Source organism: Hippocampus bargibanti, linkage group LG04 (genome assembly GCF_051943395.1).
Source record: "Hippocampus bargibanti isolate YZ-2025 linkage group LG04, ASM5194339v1, whole genome shotgun sequence".
Taxonomy (NCBI): Eukaryota; Metazoa; Chordata; class Actinopteri; order Syngnathiformes; family Syngnathidae; genus Hippocampus; species Hippocampus bargibanti.
Window position 1 is genome coordinate 32,618,552 of NC_142737.1, and position 27,707 is coordinate 32,646,258.

A 27,707-nucleotide genomic window follows, 5' to 3' on the forward strand; every position below is an offset into this window, starting at 1 on the left:
TACAGTTCATTTCTTTAATTACGAGACAATAACATATTTATTATACATAAAATAAGGTCTATTTTGTGTCGTTTTAAGGCTTATTTCGTAGAAAATGATGTTTTATGGGGGCCTGGGAACGGATTATTCTCATTTTAATGGTTTCCCATGGGAATTAAATGTTTGGAAGACGAACTTTTGGCCTTACACACACTTTCTGGGAACTAATTTAGTTTGTGAGCGCAGGTATCGTTGTATTATATTAGATTAGATTATATTATTCTCACAAAAAAGGCGTGAATGTGTCCTTTTTCAGTGTGGTTGACTTTTCTTTTGTATTTTAAATATGATGATGATGATGATGATGATGATGATTATGAGCAAAGCTGCTTTGCCTGCGGCGACATTTTTGTTGTCGTCAGGCAAGTCGCAGCACTGCAGATTCTTGAGTGGGGGGGGGGGGGATTCCTCTTGTCTTTTTCTTCCTTCTTTTTTTTTTGGGGGGGGGGGGGGGGTGTCTGAGGCTTAGCTATTAGTTATTAACTGGGAGGGCCCGACATCAAAGTGGCCATTTTAGTCTGTGTGGGTGTGATGGAGGGCTCCCCCTAGCGCACCAAAAGCGAACGTCCTCCCAAGTCCAAAACGACTATTAAGCAGAATAATAAACAATAAACAATAATAATAATATACAATAATAATAATATAAATACAATAATAATAACAATAATAAATAATAAACGATAATTGATGATTGATAAATAAATAATAAATAAATAAATGACAAACAATAATGAATAAACAATAAAAAACGATAAATAATAAATAATAAATGATAATTGATAAATAAATAATAATAATACATAATAATAAATGACAAATGATAAATAATAATTATTAATAATAATAATAAATAATACATGATAATTGATAAATAAATAATAATACATAATAAATAATAAAGGATGAATAAATGATAAATAATAAATGATAATTGACAAATTATAATACATAATATTAAATAATAAAAAACAATAAACAATAATGAATAAACAATATACAATAATAATATACAATAATATAAATACAATAACAATAATAAATAATAAACGATAATTGATGATTGATAAATACATAATAAATAAATGATAAACAATAATAAATAATACTAAACAATAATGAATAAACAATAAACAACGATAAATAATAAATAATAAATGATATTTGACTGATAATTTTATAATTGACAATTGATAAATAAATAATAATAATACATAATAATAAATGACAAATGATAAATAATGAATAATAAATAATAAATGATAATTGATAAATAAATAATAATACATAATAAATAATAAAGGATGAATACATGATAAATAATAAAGGATAATTGATAAATTATAAGAATACATAATATTAAATAATAAAAAAACAATAAACAATAATGAATAAACAATAAACAACGATAAATAATAAATAATAAACAATAAAATAATAAATGATAAATAAAACATTTCATTTCGAATCGCCTTTCAAAACTCTCAAGGTCACTTTACAGTCACTGGTTAAGTTTTTCTGTGTGTGAGCAGTGGCAGCCACATGCGCCAGCGTTCACTCGACCCGGAAGTAACTCAAATTGATAGAAAGTTAGCTAGCTAACTAAGAGATAACTAATAGATTTCTAGCGAGATAAGTTTTTCTGTGGGTGAGCAGTGGTAGCCACAGGCACCAGCGTTCACACAACCCAGAAAGTAACTCAAATAGACAGAATGAAATAGACTATCTAGCTAGCCAGCTATTGGATAGCGAATAAATAGCTAATAGAAAGACAGCTAGAAAGCTAATAGCTAGCTAATGGATAGCAAATATAGATAGCCAACAGCTAGCCAGCCTACAGTATTATTATAGATAATAGCTAATAGATAGCAAAATAGATAGGTAGGTAGCCAGCTACATAGCTAGCCAGCTATTGGATAGCAAATAAATATCTAATAGATAGCCAGCCTGCCAACAGCGAGACAGCTCACGGTCAGCTAGACAGATAATAGCTAGCTAGCTAATGGATAGCAAATAAATAGGAAATATACATAGCCAACAGCTAGCCAGCCAGACAGAATACAGTATTATTATTTTGATAGCTAATAGATAGCAAATAGACAGGTAGCTAGCCAGGTAGCAAGCTAGCTAGCTAATGGATGGCAAATAAATAGGAAATATACATAGCCAACAGCTAGCCAGCCTACAGTATTATTGTTTTGATAGCTAATAGATAGCAAATAGACAGGTAGCTAGCCAGGTAGCCAGCTAGCTAGATAGCAAATAGAGTAAGGTAGCCAGCGAGATAGCTAGCGAGATAGCCAGCTAGATAGCAATATTCTGTCTGTCTAAAATTCCTGAAGAATGAATGACTCTCTGTGTCTTTGTGTTGTCATATTATTTTTTTATTATTATTATTTTATTATACTTTGTTACTTCTGTGTTGAGTGAAACGTTGGCGCGTGTGGCTGCCTCTGCTCACCCGCAGAAAATATATCCTGTGACTGTTAAGTGTAAGTTTTGAAAGGCACTTAGAAATGAAATGGATGATTATTATTATTATTATTATTATTAGCGTGCAATTATCCGTATTCATTCAAACCAAGGTTTGACTCGCGTCACAATGTGACGTCATCTTGCGTTTGTTTTTGCGTTTGTTTCAGGCCAGGCGGGCGGTGCAACGAGGGGCGACCGCCGTCATCTTTGACGTGTCGGAAAACCCGGAAGCCATGGAGCAGGTGGGCAGACCACGTGACCAGCACCGTCTTTTCTTGTGGGTGGGTGGGGGGCTCCCCCTGCTGGTCTGATGACGCATGGCGGCGGCTGTGGTCTCGTTGCTTTCCAGCTCGACCGGGCGGCGGACGAGCCCCTGAAACGTCCGGTGGTCTTGGTGAGGGGCAACGACGCCGTCAAGCTGATGAACATCGTCAACAAGCAGAAGGTGGCGCGCGCCAGGATTCAGCACCGGCCCCTCAGGGTAGGACGGAGCCCCCCCCCTCCGATGACCTCTTTTTTTTGAGGCGCCCGGGGTCACCGTGGCCGCGCTGTGCTTTTTTTTTTTTTTTTTTGTCGTTGCGGCGCAGCAGCCCACCGAGTACTTTGACATGGGGATCTTCTTGGCCTTCTTCGTGGTGGTCTCGCTGGTGTGCCTCGTCCTGCTGGTCAAGATCAAGCTCAAGCAGAGGAGGAGTCAGGTGCGATTCCCTCCACCCCTGCTCACCCGCCGCTCTGCCTTTTATTATAATAATCAATAATAATATTAATAATAACAAGATTACATAATAATATTATTAATAACAAGATTACATTTGATTTCCAAGCGCCTTTCAAAACTCTCAAGGTCACTTTACAGTCACAGGATAAGGTTTTTCTGTAGGTGAGCAGCGGCAGCCACATGCGCCAGCGTTCACTCAACCCGGAAGTAACTTAAATAGCTAGCTAGCTAATAGATAACTAATATATAGATATCTAGTTTATAAATAGCTTATAGATCGGAAATATATAGCTAGCTAGATATCCAGCTAGCTAGATAATAGATAGCAAATAGATGGATACTAGGTAGGCAGCTAGATCGCTAGCTACATAGCTCGAGTAGGCAACATACTGTAAAGACCAGGAAGAACCCATTGTCCACTTTCTGATCTGACATTATTCATATCAGAACTCAAATAGACAGAAATCTAGCTAGCTAGCTAATGGATAGCAAATAAATAGCTAATAGATAGCCAGGTAGCCAACAGCTAGACAGCTTACAGCCAGTCAGCAAGACAGATAATAGCTAGCTAGCTAATAGATAACTAATGGATACATAGCTAGCTTATAGATAGAAAATATATAGCTAGCTAATAGATAGCAAATAGATCGCTAGCTAGATAGCTCAAGTGAGCAACATACTGTAAAAAGACCATGAAGAACCCATTGTCCACTTTCTGATCGACATTATTCATATCAGAACTCAAATAGATAGAAAGCTAGCTAGCTAGCTAGCTAATGGATAGCAAATACATGGCTCATAGGTAGCCAGGTAGCCAACAGCTAGACAGCTTACAGCCAGTCAGCTAGACTGATAATAGCTAGCTAGCTAGCTAGCTAATAGATAACTAATGGATAGCTAACTTGTAGATAGCTTATAGATAGCAAATATATAGCTAGATAGATATCCAGAAGTCAAATAGATAGAAAGCTAGCAAATAGACAGATAGCCATCTAGCTAATGGATAGCAAATAGATAGCCAAGTAGCCAACACCTAGACAGCTTACAGCCAGTCAGCTAGACAGATAATAGCTAGCTAGCTAGCTAATTGATTGCTAATTGATAGCAAATAAATAGCGAATAGATAGCCAGATAGCCAACAGCTAGCCAGTTAGACAGCTTACAGCCAGCCAGCTAATAGCTAGCCGGCTAGCTAATGGATAGCTAATTTTGGGCCGCCGTCAGGACACATACAGGCAGCCATGAGGCGTGAAGGGGGAGGGGCTTATGATGTTTTAATTTGTAATTTGTGAGTTGTAATTTTTAATTTAAAAATTTAAAATTTTTAAATTGATAAATTTTTACATTTTTCATACTTTTATTTTTGTATTTTTTACATTTTTATCTTTTTATCGTTTTATTTTAAAATTAAAAATGTAATTTTTGTAATTGTTTTTGCGCAGAGTTCCATGAACCGGATGGCGAGCCAAGCGCTGGACAAAATGGAGACGCGCAAGTTCAAGGCCAAAGGCGGCAAGATGGCGGCGGCGGCGGCGGCGGCGCGACAGACCGCCGCATCCGACTCACTGAGCAGCAGCTCCACCGCCGACTGCGCCATCTGTCTGGAGAAGTACATCGACGGGGAGGTGCGACCGCCCCTTAACTTCCTCCCCCGAGGAGCCGCTTTGCGTGTTTGAACGGAAGCGGTCCAGGTTGGCCTCTCCACAATGTCACCAATGCTCCGCCCCCTTTTTTTGCCCCGCCCCCCCAGGAGTTGCGGGTGATCCCCTGCGCTCACCGCTTCCACAGGAAGTGCGTGGACCCCTGGTTGCTTCAGCATCACACGTGCCCCCACTGCAGACACAACATCATCGGTAGGTTCCGCCCATTTCTCCCTTTTGGCTCGCCAAAATGGCCGACGCCGCTTTGCGTCCGCAGAGCACAAGGCGGGCGCGGCCTGCGATCACCCACGGCAGCAGAGGGCCATCCCGCCCGTCCACTTCGGCGGCGGGCGAGCGGCGCGGGCGGGCCGGGCGCCGGCCTACCCCACCCGCACCAGCGTGGACACCCGCGGCGACGCCGTCACCGCGCTGACGCCCGACGCCGGCGGGCCGTACTCTCCCCGAGCCGCTTCGTCCTTCCTGCGGAGCTACCGCGCCGTCCAGGCGAGGCGGCCCAAGTTCCACGGCGGCAACCCGGCGCGGGCGCCCTGTTTCCCGCAGTACCAGCACTACTACTTCCAGGGCTTGACTTTCCCCCGGCCGCCCCCCCGCAGGGCGGGCGACGGCTGCTACCGCGGCCGGCCCCCGGCGCGCAGCGGCTACCTGGCCGACGGCCCCGGCAGCGACAGCGGGAGCAGCGGCGGAGGCGGGGCCGGCGTGAGCTCGGACCCCCCGTGCCACTGCTCCTCCAGCGACTCCATGTTGGACTGCACCGAGGTCAGCAACCGGGGGGTGTACGGCAGCCGCTCCACCTTCCGGAGCTCGCTGAGCAGCGACTACGACCCCTTCGTCTACCGCAGCAAGAGCCCCTGCCGGGGGGAGGCGGAGTCCTCGGGGGCGTGGCCCCCCGAGGACTCCGCCCTCGCCGGTCGGGCCCGCCTCCGGCCCCCCGAACGCTCCGCCGACCGCCTCTCGGACTGCTCGTCGCCGGAAGGCGCCGAGACGGACGCTCGGGACTCGGAGCGGGGGTGCGCACGCCGCGCCCGGGCCGCTTCGGCGGAGCCTCACGAAGCGCCCCCTTGCTGTTTCTACCGGGAAATGGCGGAGGACGCGGCGGCCCGCCCCCCGCCGCAGCGAATCGCCATCATTCCCGAGGACGCCGACTGCGAAAGCAGCCTTTTGGCCGGCCGCAGCGAGGAGACCAGGCCTTTGTTTGCGGCAAACGCTTTGAGGGCCGAGCGCCATCCGCCCGTGTGAAGTTAGCGTCGGCGCCGCTAGTCGCTAACCTTCCGTGGCCTCGCTTTCTGCAAACACGGCGTCCCCGCGCCGCCTCGCCGCCGGCCCGTCGCTTCGGGGCTTTAACCTTGCGAAGTGGAAGCGGTTCGGCGGCATCGGCGACGTGTCGCGCGGCTTTCCCGGCGGCTTCGTTGGAGGCGAAGAATTCCCTTGCCGTGGCGACCATTTTGTGCCGTTGAGCCATTGCCATCCGTGGCGGCCATTTTGTGCCATTGAGCCAAACGTTTTCCCGCCGGAGGATTTTCACCCCCCCCATCCTGAGGTGTCATTGAGGGCTGAGTTGTTTTTTTTGGGGTTTTTTTTTTGTTCCCCCCCCCCCGTAGCACTTTCCATGTTGTTATTGACACGCAGGAAGCCATTAGAATGCAAATTAACCTTCATCATGTGGGAGGAAGCGACCATATTTGGGCATGAGTGGGGTTTTTTTCCCCGACAAAAAAAAAAAAAAACTGCCTATGATGCTCAATTAATTTTTTTTCAGGCTAAAAACACCTTACTTATACGTGGTTATTTTTTGGCGCTAAAAATGGCTTACTATTTATTTACATGGTCATTTTTTTCGGCTAAAAACGCCTTACTGTATATACATGGTCATTTTTTTTACCAGCAAAAAAAAAAAAAACGCCTTACTCAACATGGTTGCTTTTTTTGGGGCTAAAAACGCCTGACTATAAATGGTCCTTTTTTTTTTTTTTTTTTTTTTTTCCAGGAATAAAAATGCCTTACATATTTTTTTTTTTTTGGGGGGGGGGGGGTGTATAAAAATGCCTTACTCAACATGGTCGGGTTTTTTTCAGTGAAAAAAAAAAACGTTTCTGTGCTAAAAACACCTTACTTACTATACATGGTCTTTGGGCAAAAATTAGCGCCTTACTACACATGAGGTTAATTTCATGCTATTTATTAATTCTTTTATTTTGGTGGGGAGGGTGTTTGTTTTGTAGCACTTAAGATGGCGGATGAAAAGGAAAGACTCTTGTTATCACAGTCTCCTTTACCTTTATTGAGTGAGACGAAAGTGACGATCGGTCCGTCTGCGGGTAGAAGGGGGCGGGGCTTTCCCAAGAGGGCGGCGGCCTGGTGGCCATTTTGTGCACGCTGGAAAGCAAAAAAAAAAAAAGGCATTTTAAGAATGTCGGAATATTTATTGACTAATATATTTATGTGGAAGACACGTTGATGGCGGGCGGGCGGGCGGGCGAGGAAGCGCTTGGTCGGACAAACACGCCCGTCGGGAAGTCATTGCACAGCGGGCGAGCGAGACCATTCGAGCTTCTGACCCGGAAAAAAAAAATAATAAAAATATTTGTCTCCTTTTTATTTTTTTTTTTTTTGTAAAAATATCCTGTGACTGTAAAGTGACCTTAAGAGTTTTGAAAGGTGCTTAGAAATGACATGGATTATTATTATTACTGTATCTATTAGCTAGCTAGCTAGCTTTCTATCTATTTCAGTTACTTCCGGGTTGAGTGAACGCTGGCGCGTGTGACTGCCGCCGCTCACCCACAGAAAAAGTCATCCTGTGACTGTAAAGTGACCTTGAGTTTTGAAAGGCGCTTAAAATGAAATGGATTATTGTTATTATTAGCTGTCTATTAGCTAGCTTTCTATCTGTTACTTCTGGGTTAAGTGAACACTGGCGCGTGTGGCTGCCGCTGCTCACCCACAGAAAAACTTTATCCTGTGACCTTGAGAGTTTTGAAAGGCGCATAGAAATCAAATGTATAATTATTATATAATTATCTATTTGCTATCTATATACTATTTAGCAAGCTAGCTAGCTATTACTTATCTGTTAGCTAGCTAATCTCGCTAATTTGGATTTGGAGTGATTTGGCATCAAGACAAAAATGGAGAACGACTAACAAGAAAACCACGGCGTCCTCCTCACGCTGCCATTTTGGGTGGGGTCAGAGGTCACCCGAGCCAATCCAAAGGTCATCCGGGGTCACGGGTGCTTTCGGCGCCGCGCTCACAACTTGAAACCCGAGTGAAGGGAGACCACGCCGCCGCTCCAGTTGCGGTAGGCCACGCCGCTAAATCCCACGTCCTCCAGAAGCTCCTTCAGCTCCTCCTGGAGATCAAATCCAAGATGTAAAAACTTTATGAATTTTTGATTTATGTTTTTAAAGCGTTTCCGTGGTTACCTGAGCGGGAAACTTGCGGATGCTTTCCACCAAATATTGGTAAGATTTCCAGTCCCCGGCGATGACCTCGCCCAAAACCGGGATGACTTGGAAGCTGTAAGCGTCGTAAAGGCTGCCAATGAAAAAAAAGAAAGCGGGCGGTGAAAAGGACGTAAGGCCCTGAACGCGGCACGGCGGCGCCTCGCAAAGGTTCGCGAGGGAAAATAATCATGGAACAGCATTCGCTTGTTCTTGCCGGGAATTGCTTTTTGGTTGATCTAGCTAGCTAGCTATGTGGCTATCTAGGTAGTTATCTATTATCTATATGGCTATCTATTTATTAACTATATATTAGCTAGTTACCTAGCTATATACCTGGCTAGCTATCTATTAACTATCTTGGTGACTAGCTAACTTTTGGCTATATGGCAATCTATTAGCTATATGTTAGCTAGCTAGCTAGCTATTTGCTATCTTTTAGCTATCTTGTTGACTAGCTGGCTATCTATTAGCTATCTGGCTATCTAGCTATTTATTTGCGATCTATCAGCTAGTTAGCTTGCTAGCTACCCGACTAGTTATCTATTAGCTATCTTGCTGACAAGCTAGCTATCTAGGTAGGTAGCTATTAGCTATATGGCTATCTAGCTAGCTATATATATATTAGCTATCTATTAGCTAGCTAGCTAGCTATATATTAGCTATCTATTAGCTAATTAGCTAGCTAGCTATATATTAGCTATCTTGCTGACTAGCTAGCTATCTAGGTAGCTATCTAGCTATCTATTTATTGGCTATTTATTAGCTAGTTGGCTAGCTAGCTATCTGGCGACCTATCTATTAACTATCGTGCTGACCAGCTAGCTATTTAGGTAGTTATCTATTATTTATATGGCTATCTTGCTATCTATGTATTTATTAGCTATATATTAGCGAGTTAGATAGCTAACTACCTGGCTAGCTATCTATTAACGAGCTGACTAGGTAGCTATCTTTTGGCAATATGGCTATCTATTAGCTCGTTAGCTAGCAAGCTACATGGCTAGCTATCTATTTGCTATCTTTTAGATATCTTGCTGACTAGCTAGCTATCTAGGTAGCTATCTAGCTATCTATTTGGATTGGATTGGATTTGCCTTTATTAGTCTCGCAGTGGAGAAATGTACATTTCACAGCAGCAGTTATGATTTATTATCTATCAGCTAGTTAGCTTGCTAGCTAGCTACATGACTGATTATCTATCTTGCTGACTAACTAGCTATCTTTTAGCTAATGGGGCTATCTAGCTAGCTATCTATTAGCTAGTTAGCTAGCTACATGGCTAGCTATCTATTTGCTATCTTTTAGCTATCTTGCTGACTAGCTAGCTATTTATTAGCTATGTAGCTAAATGGATATCTAGCTAGCTATTGATTAGCTAAATGGCTATCTAGCTAGCTATAGAGATAGCTATCTATTAGCTAGTTAGCTAACTATCTACCAGGCTAGCTAGCTATTTACTATCTATTAGCTATCTTGCTGACTAGCTAGCTTTCTAGTAGCTATATGGCTATCTAGCTAGCTATCTATTAGCTAGTTAGCTAGCTACCTGGCTAGCTATCTATTATCTATATTGCTGACAAGCTAGCTCTCTAGGTAGCTATCTATTAGCTATATGGCTATCAAGCTAGCTATATATTAGCCATCTATTAGCTAGTTAGCTACCTGGCTAGTTATCTATTAGCTATCTTGCTGACTTGCTATCTATCTATGTAGCTATCTGGCTATCTATTTATTCTCTATTAGCTAGTTAGCTTGCTAGCTACCTGGCTAGCTATCTTGCTGTCTGGCTAGCTATTAGCTATCTATTCACTAGTTAGTTAGCTTTCTATCTATTTGAGTTACTTCTGGGTTGAGTAAAGGCTAGCGCGTGTGGCTGCCGCTGCTTACCCACAGAAAAACTTTATCCTGTGACTGTAAAGTGATCTTGAGAGTTTTGAAAGGCGCTTAGAAATGAAATATATTATTTATTATTATTATTATTATTATTATTATTATTATTTCGGGCCTACCTGGACAAGACGGGATGGGCGACCTTGCTGAACTCCAAGCACAGGAAGCGGCCGCCGGGCTTCAGGACCCGCAAGGCTTCCTGCAGGGCCTGAACAAACCCAGACGGACGGGAGTCAATCACGCTGATTTCACCGTATCCAATCACAGCGTCGAAATACAGTGATAACCTCAGCTTACGAACACTTTAGCTCACGAACTTTTCGACTTACGAACATTCAATTCACAAGAAAATAAATTTGCCATATGAACTAGTTGTCGGCAGACAAACCAAACCACACGGAAAACTTCTGTTGATTTGGATTAATGAAAAGCAGCTAGCAGGGGACGGTGTGAGTGAAGGTATTATCGCCGAGAAAGCACGACAACTTCACTCGGATATCATCAAGAGGCAACGACATCAACAACTATCACAAAGGTCAATAAAACGACTATATAATACAGTACAGTTTATTTCTTTTATGACAATAGCACATTTATTATACATAAAATAAGGTCTATTATGTGTAGTTTTAAGGCTTATTTAGTAGAAAACTATGTTTTATGGGGACCTGGGAACGGATTATTCTCATTTAAATTGTTTCCTATGGGAAATTAATGTTTGGAAGACACACTTTTGGCCTTACACACACTTTATGGGAACCAATTACATCAATGACCATCACAAAGGTCAATAAAACGACTTTATAATACAGTACAGTTTATTTCTTTTATGACAATAGCACATTTATTATACATAAAATAAGTATATTTTGTGTAGTTTTAAGGCTTATTTAGTGTTTTATGGGGACCTGGGAACGGATTATTCTCATTTGAATGGTTTCCTATGGGAAATTAATGTTTGGAAGACACACTTTTGGCCTTCTACACCCTTTCTGGGAACCAATTAAGTTTGTGAGCTGATATATGACTGTATTAAAACAAATACATAAATAAAAATCATAGAAGCGCTTACCAGCTCCATGTGGGTGACGTTGCGAAGGCCAAAGGCGATGGTGTAAAGGTCAAAGTGGCTGTCGTCAAATGGCAGCTCCTCTGCGTCCCCGGTTACCCACAATACACCTGACACACAGCCCCGCCCCAAAAATAAATGTAAACATAAAAAAGTGAAAAACATCACCAAAAGAGACTAATATAAAAAAAACAATAAATAAATTAAAAAAAAAGGCACCAACAAAGAAGTAAAATTCAAAACATGCGCAGGAAAAAACACCTGAAAAAGAGGACCCAGAAATAATATTGCTATCTAGCTGGCTACCTAGCTAGCTATCTAGCTGGCTACATTGGTACCTATCTATTTGCTTACTAGCTATCTAGCTGGCTAGCTACCTATCTATTTGCTATCTATTAGCTATCTAGCCGGCTATCTAGCTAGCTAACTAGCGTGCTACATTGGTAGCTATCTATTTGCTATCTACTAGCTATCTAGCTGGCTATCTAGCTGGCTATATTGGTAGCTATCTATTTGCTTACTAGCTATCCAGCTGGCTACCTAGCTAGCTATCTAGCTGGCTACATTGGTATCTATCTATTTGCTTACTAGCTATCTAGCTGGCTAGCTTCCTATCTATTTGCTATATATTACCTATCTAGCAGCTATCTAGCAAGCTATCTAGCTGGCTACATTGGTAGCTATCTATTTACTTACTAACTATCTGGCTGGCTAGCTACCTATCTATTTGCTATCTATTAGCTATCTAGCTGGCTATTTAGCTATTTATATAGCTGATTACCATGTCAGCTATCTATTTGCTTACTAGCTATCTAGCTGGCTACCTAGCTAGCTATCTAGCTGGCTACATTGGTACCTATCTATTTGCTCACTAGCTATCTAGCTGGCTAGCTACCTATCTATTTGCTATATATAAGCTATCTAGCCAGCTAACTAGCCTGCTACATTGGTAGCTATCTATTTGCTATCTACTAGCTATCTAGCTGGCTATCTAGCTGGCTATATTGGTAGCTATCTATTTGCTTACTAGCTATCCAGCTGGCTAACTAGCTAGCTTCCTATCTATTTGCTATATATTACCTATCTAGTAGCTATCTAGCTGGCTACATTGGTAGCTATCTATTTACTTACTATCTGGCTGGCTAGCTACCTATCTATTTGCTATCTATTAGCTATCTAGCTGGCTATTTAGCTATCTATATAGCTGTTTACCATGGCAGCTATCTATTTGCTTACTACCTAGCTAGCTTTCTATCTATTTGAGTTATTCCAGGTTGAGTGGCGCATGTGGCTGTCGCTGCTCACCCACAGAAAAAAAACGATCCTGTGACTGTAAAGTGACCTTAAGAGTTTTGAAAGGCGCTTAGAAATGCAATGGATTATTATTATTAATATAAAAGTGGACGTGGGCACCCCACCCAGCAGGGACGCGCCAATAAACAAATGCGGCGCACCGACATGCAAAACCGGCTTTGGCCGTCACATCAGGGTGCGCTCGTTTTTCATCTCACCGTCATCGAGACCCAAGCGTCGGGCCTTCCGCCTGCCCACTTTCAGCATCTCCTTGTTGATGTCGCAGACCACCACCTTGGCGTCGGGGGCCGCGCCCTCCTCACGCTGGCCCGTCGGGTCCTCGCGCCGCACCCGCCGCCATTTCTGGGTCTTTGCGCATTCCAGGAAGCGGAAGGCGATGTCGCCTGAGACAAAAGCAGCGTTCAAGGACGTTTGGGCAGCGGCGACTCTCAAACGAGGCCGTAAAGAGGCCTGCCGGCCGTATGTTGCGCACCTGTTCCGCCGGCTACGTCCAGCAGGCGCGCCCCCTGTTGGGGTCGCGCGGCACGCAGCAGCGCGTCTTTCCACAGGCGATGGATGCCCAGACTCATGGCGTCGTTCATCAGGTCGTACTTGCGCGCCACCTTCTCGAACACCGTGTACACTGCGGCGCCGACAACATGGCCGAAATGTCGCAAATGTAAACAAGGTTAATCATGAGCAATAATAATAATAATAATCTATGTCATTTCTAAGCGCCTTTCAAAACTCTCAATATCACTTTGCAGTCACGGGATAAGTTTTTCTATGGGTGAGCAGCGGCAGCCACATGCACATTCACTCAACCCGGAAGTAACTCCAATAGATAGAAAGCTAGCTAATAGCCAATAGATAGATAATAGCTACCCAGCTAGATGGCTAATAAATAGCAAGCTAGATAGCTAGCCAGCCAAATAGTTAATAGCGAGCCATCTAGATGATCTAGATGAAATAGATCAAAAGCTAACTAGCTAGCTAGCTAATAAATAACTAATACCTAACTATTTGCTATCTATTAGCTGTCTAGCTGGCTAGCTATCTAGCTGGCTATCGTTTCGCTATCTAGCTGGCTATGTAGCTATCTATTAGCGACTGTATCCTGTGACTGTAAAAGTGCTTAGTGTGCTTAGAAATGACATTCACTCAACCCGGAAGTAACCTAAATAGATAGAAACCTAGCTGGCTAATAGGTAGCTAGCTTGCTACTTGTGTTAAGTTCATTCTGTCTCCTTATTATCTGTTACAAATTAGCTACTCGACTAAAGGATAGCTATATCGCTAATAGATAGATAACAAGCCAGCTAGATAATAATAATAATAATACATTTAATTTCTAAGTGCCTTTCAAAACTCTCAAGGTCACTTTAGTGTCACGGGATAAGTTTTTCCGTGGGTGAGCAGCGGCAGCCACACGCAGTAGCTTCATTCAACCCGGAAGTAACCCAAATAGATAGAAACCTAGCTGGCTAATAGATAGCTAGCTAGATAGGTAGTTGTGTTAAATTCATTCTGTCTCATTATCTGTTACAAATTAGCTAGACAGCTACTTAGAAAATAGCTAGCTAGCTATATAGCTAATAGATAGCTAGCCAGCTAGCTAGCAAATAGCTAGCTAGCTGGATATGTTACGATTCCACAAAAATATACACTTTAAGGCCGTAAACTGCTGCGTGACTCCAACAAGAACAACCTGCCGATGCTGCCTGATGGCGTGTTTATTGATTTATTAGCCCGCCAGTAATCATCAGCGACGTCTTTCTCACCAACATTAGGCAAATGTTTGATTGACAGCTCCATGACAAATTGTGTTTGTCCAACTCAACTCGACCGGATTCACCAGCCAGTTGGCCGTCGAATCACCTTTCTTCGTCTTCTCGGATTCCGGGACGGTTTCGAAGCCGAAATGGGTGCTTTTCTCCGTTTCTCCGCCGCTAAAACTTCGGCAGGACGGCGTCGCGTCGAAGCGGGGCGACGGACGCCAGCCGTCCGCCACTGAGGCGCAAACTGCCCCGCATGAACGACGAAAAATCATCGGGGCCAGCAGCGGACGAACGGAGGCCGCCATCTTGACCCATGCGAGTGAAATATGCGTCTTGTAGACGTCATCAACAAGGGACGGAAAACAATGTTGAATTTATCTAGCCTCGCCTTTTCTAATAATAATAATAATAATAATAATAATAATAATAATAATAATAATAATAATAATAATAATAATAATTTGTAATTTCTAAGCGCTTTCTAAAGTCTCAAGGACACTTTACAGTCACGGAATAAGAACTTTTTTTGCGCGGGTGGGGCAGCATCGGCCATTCGCGCCAGCGTTCACTCTACCCGGAAGTAACACAACAGCAATGTTATGTACTAAAAATAAATGTATTATTATTATTGTTATTATTATTAGTCTTTTTATTTTTTTATCTATAAATACACATATACATTTATCTCGATATATGTAAATATATATACATTGTACCGATTGTACCTTTTCCCTTCAGGGGTCGCCACAGCGAATCATCGTCCTCAATCTTCCGAGGTTCGATTGTAACCGTTTACTGTCTAATCAAATCCAAACAATGTAGTAACTCAATAGTTCCACAAGAGGGCGCCAGAGTACAACAAGAGCGAAATCAACTTAAAATTGTTTTAATCCAAACAATTGTACCCCTTTCACATGGACAATAAACAATAATTTACGGTATAAATTATACATCTGACAATATTGTGCTATGTACATATTTGCTTGATGAGCAAGACGAAGAAAACGATGCTTGATGGTGGTCATTTGCATAATAACAGGGGAAAAAAATGCTGATTGTGGGTGGTTCCTCTCCCCAAAAAACTCCTTCCACCCATCCAATTCAAAGTTCATCGTGATTGGCTGAAACGAGCACGTTGTTTTGTGCGATTGGACATCAAATGTGTTATTTTTGTTTGAACGAAACAAAGGTGCGACGTGATTCGTCCAAAATCGGCGGATTGTATTTTGATTGACGTTTGAAGGCAAGACCACAAGCGACTTGGCCTTTGGCGCCGCTTTTTAACCCCTCAAGTGCGTTTTTCCCCTGTTTCCGATCAATCGATCCCAATGAATCCAAGCCTGCGATGCAGACCCCCCGATTGCATTTGCGGAAAAAAAAGTGAGCGAGCAGGTGAACCCCCAAATCCTTTTCATCCATTTCAAGGTGCCGCCATTTTGTTCCCGGAGCGCAATGGCCCTCAAAGTGCCTTCGGGCTCGCCGCCTTCGCCCGTTTTTCCAGGTTTGCTCCCAAAATCCTGCTTAAGTGCGTGGCGGGAATATGACAAAAGCGCTAGTAGACAGCATGCCCGGCCCCTTGCCCCGCCCACATTTGAAAGTCAAGGCGAATGAGATGTTCCAAGAACATAAACAAGCTGGTCGTCAACCGCCTCATGCCGACTATCAAAAAAGTCTCCAAAAATAAATCGCCGTCACGTGGGAGGCGTGTTGTTGGAGGGAGGGGCACTTGAACGCCAAGGCTCCGCCCCCACCGGCGCAGACGCCCTTTTGCATTTGATGCCCAAGTTGTGACGAAGCGGCACCGCCCCCGACGACAAGTTGGCGAGCGTCCCGGCCAGATGCCGCATTAGCCGGCGGTTAGCTTAGCGCGGCGCTAAGTAAAGGCGTTCGACGGGCGGTGCTAGTTGCCCACCAGGGGGCTGAGGTCGCCGTGGTGATGGTGGTGGTTCTTGAGCTTCTTCTTGAAGAGCGAGATGGTGGAAGGCCGGTAGAGGATGATCCATGGCTCCGAGGACGCCGAGACGCTTTGGCCGCGGCCGTCCGAGCCGCTTGCGGCGGGAACGCGAGGAGACCTGGAGAGCAGGTAAGGGTGAAAGGTGACCGAGGCGTCTCTCCACGCGTAGTTGCTTTTGATTGTTGTTTACTTTGACGGTAAACCTCAACCGGAAGTGGCGTTAAACAGCGTCGAGCATTCCTTCACTCAACCCGGAAGTCACTCAAATAGATTGAAAGCGAGCTAGTCAGCTAATAGATAGATAATAACTAGCTAGCTAGCCAGCCGGATAGCTAATAGATAGCCAGCTAGATAGCTAGCCAGCCAACCAGATAGCTAATAGATAGCTTCTAGCTAGCCATCTAGATAATAATAATAATAATAATAATAATAATAATAATAATATAATAATAATAATAATAATAATAATAATAATAATCCATTTCATTTCTAAGCACCTTTAAAAACTCTCAAGGTCACTTTACAGTCACAGGATCAGTTTTTCTGAGGGTGAGCAGCGGCAGCCAGACACGCCATCGTTCACTCAACCCAGAAGTAACTCAAATAGATAGAAAGCTAGCTAGCTAGCAGATACAGTAATAATAATCCATTTCATTTCAAAACTCTCAAGGTCACTTTACAGTCACAGGATACAGTTGCTAATAGATAGCTGCCTAGCCTGCTAGATAGTTAGATAGCTAAACGATAGCCATCTAGATAGCTAGCGAGCCAGCTAGACAGCTACCAGATAGCTAATAGATAGCAAATAGATAGTTAGGTATTAGTTATCTATTAGCTAACTAGCTAGCTTTCTATCTATTTCAGTTACTTCCGGGTTGAGTGAACACTGGCGCCTGTGGCTGCCGCTGCTCACCCATAGAAAAACTGATCCTGTGACTGTAAAGTGACTTTGAGAGTTTTGAAAGGCACTTACAAATGCAATGGATTATTATTATTATTATTATTATTGGGGAAAATGGCTTTCTACATCGGTGAAAGAAAGGAAAAGGGGTGGTGTCAAAACCCACTTGAGTGGCATGTGCGGCAGCAGCTTAGCCAGCACGGCGACGGCGGTGACGACGAGGAGGCCGGTCAGGGCGTAGATGCTCCACACTGGCAAAAGACAAAAGGGGGAGGGGCCAATAAAGGACACACCCCACACGTCACAGACCAGAACCGGTTCGACATGTGACCAAAGTCCAATTGACATTATTGTGAACGCTGTTTGCGTGTTTGGGAAAAATGGCGTCTTGAAAATATCAAAGAGCCTTCAGGGCGCTGGCGGCGGCCTTTAGCGTAGCGCCAAATGCTAACGAGATAAGCTGGACGTACTGGCGCCGCGTCCGCTGGTCCGTCCGGGTCCAGCCCACTGACCTGGCAGGTTGCGCCGCGGCTGGCCGGGGCTGGACGTGATGACGTAGAGGAGCTGCGAGGACGAGGAGGCGCGGCCTTTGGAGGTCCCGGGGGTCACGTCGGGGGGCGCCCGGGGTCGCGCCGTGCCAAGTAGGCTCGGACCCCCGTCGTCGCCGTTCTGCTCATTGCGGCGGCTTCTCAGCGCTGCGGAGAAAGGCAACGACAGAAATGGATTGTCCGAACCGGTGACGCTTTTGCGGGTGGCAATGGCGACTGCACCGAAGTTGGCCCCAAAGCGGTCTGTGAAACGCAGATCACTTTGGGGCTAAAGCTCCACCCAAAAGTTGGCCCCAAAGTGGCTTGCGTTACCCAGACCACATTGGGGCCAAAGCTCCGCCCAAAAGTTGGCCCCAAAGTGGCTTGCGTTACCCAGACCGCTTTGGAGCAAAGTTCCGGCCAGAAGTTGGCCCAAAAATGGTTTTCATTCTTCAGACCACTTTAGGGCCCAATCCCTGCCCAGAAGTTGGCCCACAAATGGTCTTCAATCCCCAAACCACTTTAGGGCCAAAGCGCAGCCCGGAAGTTGGCCCAAAAATGGTCTTCAACCCACAGACCACTTTAGGGAAAAGCTCCGCCCTGAAGTTGGTCCCAAAGTGGTCTTCAATCCCCAGATCACTTTGGGGCCAAAGCACAGCCCGGAAGTTGGCCCAAAAATGGTCTTCAATCCCCAGACCATTTTAGGGCCCAATTTCCGCCCAGAAGTTGGCTACAAAGTGGTCTGTGAAACGCAAACCACTTTGGGGCCAAAGCTTTGCCCAGAAGTTGGCCCAAAATTGGTTTTCAATCCCCAGACCACTTTAGGGCCCAATCTCCACCCAGAAGTTGACCTCAAAGTAATCAGACCACTTTGGGGTCAAAGCTCTGCCCAAAAGTTGGCCCAAAAATGGTCTTCATTTCCCAGACCACTTCTGGGCCAACCACCAGCGACATTTGGCCATGAAGAGAAAAGGAGAAGGCCGCAAGGAACATGCATCAGAAGCGAAGGCGCCGCCCGTCCGTCCCCACCTTGGTAGAGCAGCACGAAGCCCTGCGCCTGGTTGCTGCCGTCCGAGTAGAAGTAGAGGATGACGAAGTCTCCGGTGACGTTGAACTGGCGGCGAGGTGGTCCGCGCCGGTCGAAGCGGGCCACCACCTGGTTGGTGTGGCCGTCGAGCAGCTCCACCATGTCGGCCTGATCGGTGATGTCGAAGAGGGTGAAGTCGAAGAGGATGGCGGACGAGCCCGGAACCTGCACCGTCCAGTAGCAAGCGCGACCGGCTCCGTATTTGTCCGGGAAGTCCGGCGAGTAGATGACCCCAGAGGGCGCCGAGTAATTGCCGCCGCAGGAACCTACCCGAGCTGACCAAAATCCAAAAGGTCGGAAGGCCGTCTCTCGGGAGCAAGAAGAAGTAGAAAGGGGGGCGCCAGACTTGGGACTCACTGTCAAACACGATGAGCCAGCCGTCGCCGCCGCACGGCTGCCGGTGGTCGCCGAAACAAACGTGGTTGCAGTCGGTGCCGGGCGCCCGTCCGCGCCGCGCCAGGTCCGCCTCGTTGCCGCAGAAGCAAGCGAAGCCGGACTCCATGCCGGCCAACTGCGCACACCCGCCGCAAAGCTTAAAACGGGACTGGCCCGGGACTGGCCACCAACCGGCCAGTCGCCCGTTTTGTCTTTTCAAGCCAGACGGAAACAAAAGTGAGTGTCCATGCTACTCTGTGGCTAACTGTCCGTCTGTCTGTCCGCCCAACCAACCTACCTCTACCAATCAACCTACCTACCTATCAACCTACCTACCCACCTACCAATCTACCTACCTATCAACCAACCAACCAACCAACCTACCTACCTACCTACCTACCTACCTACCAACCAACCAACCAACCAACCTACCTACCTACCTACCTACCTATCAACCAACCAACCAACCTACCTACCTACCTACCTACCTACCTTACCTACCTACCTACCTACCTACCTACCTACCTACCTACCTAACCAACCAACCAACCAACCTACCTACCTACCTACCTACCTACCAATCAACCGACCAACCTACCTATCTACCTACCTACCTACCTTCCCTACTTACCAATCAACCGACCAACCTACCTACCTACCTACCTACCTTACCTACCTACCTACCTACCTACCTACCTATCAACCAACCTACCTACCTACCTACCTACCTACCTACCTTCCCTACTTACCAATACCTACCTACCTACCTACCTACCTACCTTACCTACCTACCTACCTACCTACCTACCAATCAACCTCCCTATCTACCGACCTATCAACCAATCAACCAACCTACCTACCAATCAACCGACCAACCTACCTATCTACCTACCTATCCTACCTACCTACCTACCTACCTACCTACCTATCAACCAACCTACCTACCTACCTACCTACCTACCTACCTACCTACCTACCTACCTACCTACCTACCTACCTACCTACCTATCAACCAACCAACCTACCTACCTACCTACCAATCAACCGACCAACCTACCTATCTACCTACCTACCTACCTACCTACCTACCTTCCTTCCCTACTTACCAATCAACCGACCAACCTACCTACCTACCTACCTACCTACCTACCTACCTACCTACCTACCTACCTACCTACCTACCTACCTACCAATCAACCTCCCTATCTACCGACCTATCAACCAATCAACCAACCTACCTACCAATCAACCGACCAACCTACATATCTACCTACCTATCAACCAACCAACCTACCTACCTTACCTACCTACCTACCTATCAACCAACCAACCTACCTACCTACCTACCTATCAACCGACCAACTTACCTATCTACCTACCTATCAACCAACCTATCTACCTACCTATCAACCTACCTACCTACCTACCTTCCCTACCTACCTACCTACCTACCTACCTACCTACCTACCTACCTACCTATCAACCAATCAACCTACCTACCTACCTATCCATCTATCCACCTACCTAGCTCGCTAACTCGCTAGCTAAGAATTAATAAATAAGGTTTTAAGTTCAGTAAATGTCATCTCTAGCTAGCTAGACAGCGAGCTATCTAATAATAGATGGATAATAGCTAGCTAGCCAGCCATATAGCAAATAAATGGCCAGCTTGATAGCTAGCCAGCCAGCCAGATAGCTAATAGATAGCTTCCAGCTAGCCGTCTAGATAATAATTAAAAAAATAATAATAATAATCCATTTCATTTCTAAGCGCCTTCCAAAACTCTCAAGGTCACTTTACCGCCACAGGATAAGCTTTTCTGTGGGTGAGTAGCGGCAGCCACAAGCGCCAGCTTTCATTCAACCCGGAAGTAACTCAAATAGATAGAAAGCTAGCTAGCTAGCTAGCTAATAGATACAGTAACAATAATAATCCATGTCATTTCTAAGCACCTTTCAAGGTCACTTTACAGTCACAGGATACAGTCGCTAATAGATAGCTACCTAGGCAGCTAGATAGCTATATAGCTAAACGATAGCAAGCTAGATAGCTAGCGAGCCAGATAGACAGCTAATAGATAGCTAATAGATAGTTCGGTATTAGTTATCTATTAGCGAGCTAGCTAGTTAGCTTTCGAGCTAGCTAGTTAGCTTTCTATCTATTTCACTTACTTCCGAGTTGAGTGAACGTTGACGCCTGTGACTGCTGCTGCTCACCCACAGAAAAACTTCTGCAACTGTAAAGTGACCTTGAGAGTTTTGAAAGGCGCTTAGAAATTAAATAGATTATTATTATAATTATTATTATTTGTAGTAGTAGTAGTAGTAGTAGTAGTAGTAGTAGTGTATCTATTAGCTAGCTAGCTAGTTGTAGTCACACGGCAGTTTACGGCCTTAAAGTGTATATTTTTGTGGAATCATAACATATACAGCTAGCTATTTGCTATCTAGCTGGCTAGCTATCTCGCTATCAATCTATTAGCTATATAGCTAGCTACCTATTAGCTAAGTAGCTGTCTAGCTAATTTGTCACAGATAATATGGAGACAGAATGCACTTAACACAACTAGCAAGCTAGCTAGCCAGCTAGCTTTCTATCTATCCAAGCGGCCATTTTTTTCCTTTCCTTCTGAATAGGGACGATTCTGTTTGTTGACGCCCAAGATCGGCTTGGTGGTGGTGTGAGAAACGTCATTGTCCCCGCTAGCAAATGTCGTCACTCGCACGAAAGCGCCGAATATGCGGGAAAAGTGAAAAGTGCGATTGTGCCGCCATCAAAGGGAAGCCATTGTGTCCCAAGGTACGCCCCCCTCGCCCCATCCCACATTCTCGCCCGCCTCCGCTCACGGGCTAGGAATTTATGGCCGGCGCCATTGATGGGCCAATGTTAGCTTGGAATCGAGGGGTCACCGTTGCTGGCTACCTAGCTAGCTATCTATTTGCAATCTATTAGCTGTCTAACTAGCTAGCTATCTATTAGTTATCTATTAGCTAACTAGCTAACTTGATCTATTTGAGTTATTCCCGGTTGAACAGGGTCACCGTTGCTGGCTACCTAGCTATCTATCTATTTGCTAACTATTAGCTGTCTAACTAGTTAGCTGGCTAGCTATCTATTAGTTATCTATTAGCCAAAAAAGCTCAGCGTGAGAGGGATGAATGAAAATCTAGGAAAAACAATCTATTTGCGATGTATTAGCTGTCTAACTAGCTAGCTAGGTAGCTAGCTTTTAATTATCTATTATCTAGTTAGCTCACTTGATTATTTGAGTTATTCCCGGTTGAACGGGGTCATCTTTGCTGGCTACCTAGCTAGCTATCTATTTGCTATCTATTAGCTATCTATTAGGTGTCTAAATTGTTAGCTGGCTATCTATCTATTAGTTATCTATTAGCCCAAAAAAGCACAACGTGAGAGGGATGAATGAAAATCTAGGAAAAGTATATATTTGCGATCTATTAGCTGTCTAGCTAGCTAGCTAGCTAGCTATTAGTTATCTATCAGCTAGCTAGCTAACCTGATCTATTTGAGTTATTCTCGGTTAAACGGGGTCACTGTTGCTGGCTACCAAGCTAACTATCTATTTGCTATCTATTAGCTGTCGAACCAGCTAGATATCTATTAGCTAGCTAGCTAACATGATCTATTTGAGTTATTCTCGGTTGAACGGGGTCACCGTTGCTGGCTACCTAGCTATCTATCTATTTTCTAACTATTAGCTGTCTAACTAGCTAGCTAGCTATCGATTAGTTATCTATTAGCTAGCTAGCTAATGTGATCTATTTGAGTTATTCTCGGTTAAACGGGGTCACCGTTGCTGGCTACCTAGCTATCTATCTATTTGCTAACTATTAGCTGTCTAACTAGATAGCTAGCTATCAATTAGTTATCTATTAGCTAGCTAGCTAACCTGATCTATTTGAGTTATTCTCGGTTAAACGGGGTCACTGTTGCTGGCTACCAAGCTAACTAGCTATTTGCTATCTATTAGCTGTCGAACCAGCTAGATATCGATTAGCTAGCTAGCTAACTTGATCTATTTGAGTTATTCTCGGTTGAACGGGGTCACCGTTGCTGGCTACCTAGCTATCTATCTATTTTCTAACTATTAGCTGTCTAACTAGCTAGCTAGCTATCGATTCGTTATCTATTAGCTAGCTAGCTAACGTGTTCTATTTGAGTTATTCCGGGTTGAGTGAATGCTGGCGCTTGTGGCTGCCGCTGCTCACCCACAGAAAAACTGATTCTGTGACTGTAAAGTGACCTTGAGAGTTTTGAAAGGCGCCCGTAAATGAAATGTATGATTATGATGATGATTACGATCATGATTCTGCGGGCGTTTGGCTTTTGCTGACCTTGTATCGCTGCTTCCTGCAGAAGGAGATGCAAGTCTGGATGGTTTGCTTGTTGGAGGTCTCGGTGGGCCCCGACAAGGTGGGGGGGTCCCCGCTATCCCGGAAGCAGCCCAAGTTGCCCGGCACTGGAAAAAAAAGCACAACCGCAACAACAACAAGCGTCAATGGGGCGTTGGCGGCGGGAACCTTCCGGGATTAGCCATCCGGCGCTGAGCTAACCTTACTTAGCTATCTATTGGCTGTCTATTATATACAATAACAATAGCTTCTTCTTCTTTTCTTTTGGGCTTTTCCCTTCAAGGGGTCGCCACAGCGAATCAGTAACCTCCATCTTCAGAGGTATGATCCGCATGTTTGTTTTGGCCAAGCTGCCCGTTTTGCTATGCGATAACCTCTTCCCAAATGAAGTCTGCCCATGTGCAGCTAGCTAGGCCTTCACTCAACCTGGAAGTAACTCAGATATAAAGCTAGCTAGCTAATAGACAGCTAATAGATAGCGAAGTAACTCTGATAGAAAGATAGCTAGCTAATGGACAGCTAACAGACAGCTAGCTAGGCCTTCACTCAACCTGGAAGTAACTCAGATATAAAGCTAGCTAACTAATAGACAGCTAATAGATTGCTAAGTAACTCTGATAGAAATATAGCTAGCTAATAGACAGCTAACAGATAGCTAGCTAGGCCTTCACTCAACCTGGAAGTAACTCAGATATAAAGCTAGCTAGCTAATAGACAGCTAATAGATAGCGAAGTAACTCTGATAGAAAGATAGCAAGCTAATAGACTGCTAACAGATAGCTAGCTAGGCCTTCACTCAACCTGGAAGTAACTCAGATATAAAGCTAGCTAGCTAATAGACAGCTAATAGATAGCGAAGTAACTCTGATAGAAATATAGCTAGCTAATGGACAGCTAACAGATAGCTAGCTAGGCCTTCCCTCAACCTGGAAGTAACTCAGATATAAAGCTAGCTAGCTAATAGACAGCTAATAGATAGCGAAGTAACTCTGATAGAAAGATAGCTAGCTAATAGACAGCTAACAGATAGCTAGCTAGGCCTTCACTCAACCTGGAAGTAACTCAGATATAAAGCTAGCTAGCTAATAGACAGCTAATAGATAGCGAAGTAACTCTGATAGAAAGATAGCGAGCTAATAGACAGCTAACAGATAGCTAGCTAGGCCTTCACTCAACCTGGAAGTAACTCAGATATAAAGCTAGCTAGCTAATAGACAGCTAATAGATAGCGAAGTAACTCTGATAGAAAGATAGCTAGCTAATAGACAGCTAACAGATAGCTAGCTAGGCCTTCACTCAACCCGGATGTAACTCAGATAGAAAGCTAGCTAACTAATAGACAGCTAATAGATTGCTAAGTAACTCTGATAGAAATATAGCTAGCTAATAGACAGCTAACAGATAGCTAGCTAGGCCTTCACTCAACCTGGAAGTAACTCAGATATAAAGCTAGCTAGCTAATAGACAGCTAATAGATAGCGAACTAACTCTGATAGAAAGATAGCTAGCTAATAGATAGCTAACAGGTAGCTAGCTAGGCCTTCACTCAACCTGGAAGTAACTCAGATATAAAGCTAGCTAGCTAATAGACAGCTAATAGATAGCGAAGTAACTCTGATAGAAAGATAGCTAGCTAATAGACAGCTAACAGATAGCTAGCTAGGCCTTCACTCAACCTGGAAGTAACTCAGATATAAAGCTAGCTAGCTAATAGACAGCTAATAGATAGCGAAGTAACTCTGATAGAAAGATAGCTAGCTAATAGATAGCTAACAGGTAGCTAGCTAGCTTTCTATGTGAGTTACTTCCAGGTTGAGTGAAGGCGTAACAAACGTCTTTTTCCACGCGCGTTCGGATGGCGGGAACGTGACTTTGAAAACCGCCGCGAGGACCAAAGAAATTGATTAGCAACGCAGGAGGGGGCGGGGCAATGGGGCGGCTTTCATTTTTGGAACCAGCCAAGAGTCAAAGAAATGCAAAGCGGGCACCGGGCGGCGAAGTCGCGGCGTCGGCTCCCACGCCCCGCCCCCGCCCGCCTTCGCCGCCGGCGGACAATGAGGGCGTTCTTTTCGGCGCTACAGAAAGAAGTCAGTCTTAGCTTTTGTTTCTGCAGCGTACCCTTCGCTCACGTTTGTCTCCCAGAAAGAAAAATGGAGAAAGGCCAGCTGGTTAGCTAGCTATATAATTTGGCTATGTATTAGCTATCTAGCTGGCTGGCTGGCTATCTGTTAGCTATCTATCCAGCTAGCTAGCTATCTATTAGTTGGCTAGCTGGTTGGCTGGCTGTCTATTAGCTAGCTGGCTAGCTAGCTGGTTGGCTATCTATTGGGTATCTAATGGCTGGCTAGCTAGCTAGCTTTTTATTTATTTGAGTTATTCCGGGTTGAGTGAACGCTGGCGCGTGTGGCTGCCGCTGCTCACCCGCAGAAAAACATCCTGTGACTGTAAAGTGACCTTGAGAGTTTTGAAAGGCGCCTACAAATGAATTGTATTATTATTATTATTATTATTATTATTATTATTATTATTATTATCATTATTATTTTTATCATCATTATATTTTTATCATCATTATCATTAATATTTTTAGCATCATTATCATTGTCAGCATTATTATTATTATTATTATTATTATTATTATTATTATTTTTAATCGTCATTATTATCATTTTTATCATTATTATTATCATCATTATTATTTTTTAATCATCATCATTACCATCATTATCATCCTCATCATTATTATTATTATTATTATTATTATTATAAACCATTCGGGTCGGAGCGCCACGCCGCCATCTTGGAAAATGGCGCCGGCGAAGACAACAAGTGACAGGCTCAAACTTGATTGGCAGAGGAGGAGGGTGGGGTGGGTGTGGCTACTCATGTCCTGATGCCGCATTTCAAACACAAAGAATTCCCCGACGGACCCCTCGAAGGCGAACGAACAAAACCCGCCCACTCGTCCCCGTCGGGCAACGCGGCGACCGACCCGCCGTCAAAGAGTTTCCATTCCATTCCGGGGTCAAAAGTGGGTCAGGAAGACCCCCGGGGGGCCAATCTTTTATAATAATAATAATAATAATAATAATTCATAATAATACATTTGATTTCTAAGGGCCTTTCAAAACTCAAGGTCACTTTACAGTCACAGGATAAGTTTTTTTTCTGTGGGTGAGCAGCGGCAGCCACACGCGCCAGCGTTCACTCAACCCGGAAGTAACTCAAATAGATAGAAAGCTAGCTAGCTAGCTGATAGATAGCTAAAAATAATAATACATTTCATTTCTAGGCGCCTTTCAAAACTCTCCAGGTCACTTTACAGTCACAGGATAAGTTTTTTTCGGTGGGTGAGCAGCGGCAGACACACGCGCCAGCGTTCACTCAACCCCTAAGTAGCTCAAATACATCGAAAGCTAGCTAGATAGCTAATAGATAGCTAATAATAACAATACATTTCCTTTGTAAGCGCATTTCAAAATGTCAATGTCACTTTAGAGTCACAGGATAAGTTAAATAGCTAGCTAGCTAGCAGAAAGCTAATAATAATAATCGTAATAATAATAATAATAATAATAATAATAATAATAATAATAATTCATAATAATACATTTGATTTCTAAGGGCCTTTCAAAACTCAAGGTCACTTTACAGTCACAGGATAAGTTTTTTTCTTTGGGTGAGCAGCGGCAGCCACACGCGCCAGCGTTCACTCAACCCGGAAGTAACTCAAATAGATAGAAAGCTAGCTAGATAGCTAATAGATAGCTAATAATAACAATACATTTCCTTTGTAAGCGCATTTCAAAATCTCAATGTCACTTTAGAGTCACAGGATAAGTTAAATAGCTAGCTAGCTAGCTAGCAGACAGCTAATAATAATAATAATAATAATAATAATAATAATAATAATAATAATAATAATAATAATAATAATAATAATAAATTTCCTTTGTGAGCGCATTTCAAAATCTCAAGGTCACTTTATAGTCACAGGATAAGTTCGATAGCTAGCTAGCTCACTAGCTAATAGATACAGTCTCTAATAGATAGCTACACAGCCAGCTAGTCAACTAAATAATAGCCAGCTAGACAGCTAATAATTAGCAAACAGGCAGCTAGCTTG

At 44.0% G+C, this 27,707-nt stretch overlaps 3 protein-coding genes across 8 annotated transcripts in view; 1 reads left to right on the plus strand and 2 right to left on the minus strand.

Moving 5' to 3' along the window:
• The window catches only part of znrf3 (zinc and ring finger 3), a 47,131-nt gene extending 40,278 nt beyond the window's left edge, over positions 1 to 6,853 (plus strand). Inside the window, exons 3-8 of one of the 4 annotated variants that reach the window (XM_088995217.1) lie at positions 2,679 to 2,753; positions 2,861 to 2,992; positions 3,099 to 3,209; positions 4,672 to 4,854; positions 4,980 to 5,082; positions 5,147 to 6,258. In XM_088995217.1, the coding sequence (XP_088851343.1) occupies positions 2,679 to 2,753; positions 2,861 to 2,992; positions 3,099 to 3,209; positions 4,672 to 4,854; positions 4,980 to 5,082; positions 5,147 to 6,126 (1,584 nt within the window). In that variant the 3' untranslated portion in view covers positions 6,127 to 6,258. Of the gene's footprint in view, positions 1 to 2,678; positions 2,754 to 2,860; positions 2,993 to 3,098; positions 3,210 to 4,671; positions 4,855 to 4,979 lie in introns of all 4 variants that reach the window. The other 3 variants (XM_088995218.1, XM_088995215.1, XM_088995216.1) reach the window with 3 other exon arrangements.
• A 65-nt stretch (positions 6,854 to 6,918) lies between these two features.
• On the minus strand, positions 6,919 to 14,677 carry coq5 (coenzyme Q5, methyltransferase). 2 transcript variants are annotated; one of them, XM_088995318.1, is made up of 8 exons: positions 14,464 to 14,677; positions 13,079 to 13,228; positions 12,804 to 12,989; positions 11,296 to 11,402; positions 10,343 to 10,431; positions 8,313 to 8,424; positions 8,057 to 8,239; positions 6,919 to 7,263 (listed from the first exon to the last, which is right to left on the minus strand). In XM_088995318.1, exons 1-7 carry the CDS (start codon positions 14,666 to 14,668, stop codon positions 8,138 to 8,140), a joined length of 951 nt encoding a protein of 316 aa, XP_088851444.1. In that variant the 5' UTR covers positions 14,669 to 14,677; the 3' UTR covers positions 6,919 to 7,263; positions 8,057 to 8,137. The 2 variants fall into 2 exon arrangements, with proteins under 2 accessions (XP_088851444.1, XP_088851443.1); XM_088995317.1 differs by having other exon boundaries at positions 8,032 to 8,239.
• Positions 14,678 to 15,233: 556 nt separating this feature from the next.
• The window catches only part of kremen1 (kringle containing transmembrane protein 1), a 33,965-nt gene continuing 21,491 nt past the window's right edge, over positions 15,234 to 27,707 (minus strand). The window contains exons 4-9 of one of the 2 annotated variants that reach the window (XM_088995273.1): positions 23,564 to 23,688; positions 19,190 to 19,343; positions 18,775 to 19,107; positions 17,689 to 17,913; positions 17,385 to 17,469; positions 15,234 to 16,435 (exon numbers count right to left, since the gene is read on the minus strand). In XM_088995273.1, coding sequence (XP_088851399.1) covers positions 16,264 to 16,435; positions 17,385 to 17,469; positions 17,689 to 17,913; positions 18,775 to 19,107; positions 19,190 to 19,343; positions 23,564 to 23,688 — 1,094 coding nt within the window. In that variant the 3' untranslated portion in view covers positions 15,234 to 16,263. The remainder of the gene's footprint in view (positions 16,436 to 17,384; positions 17,470 to 17,688; positions 17,914 to 18,774; positions 19,108 to 19,189; positions 19,344 to 23,563; positions 23,689 to 27,707) is intronic. The other variant, XM_088995274.1, reaches the window with a different exon arrangement.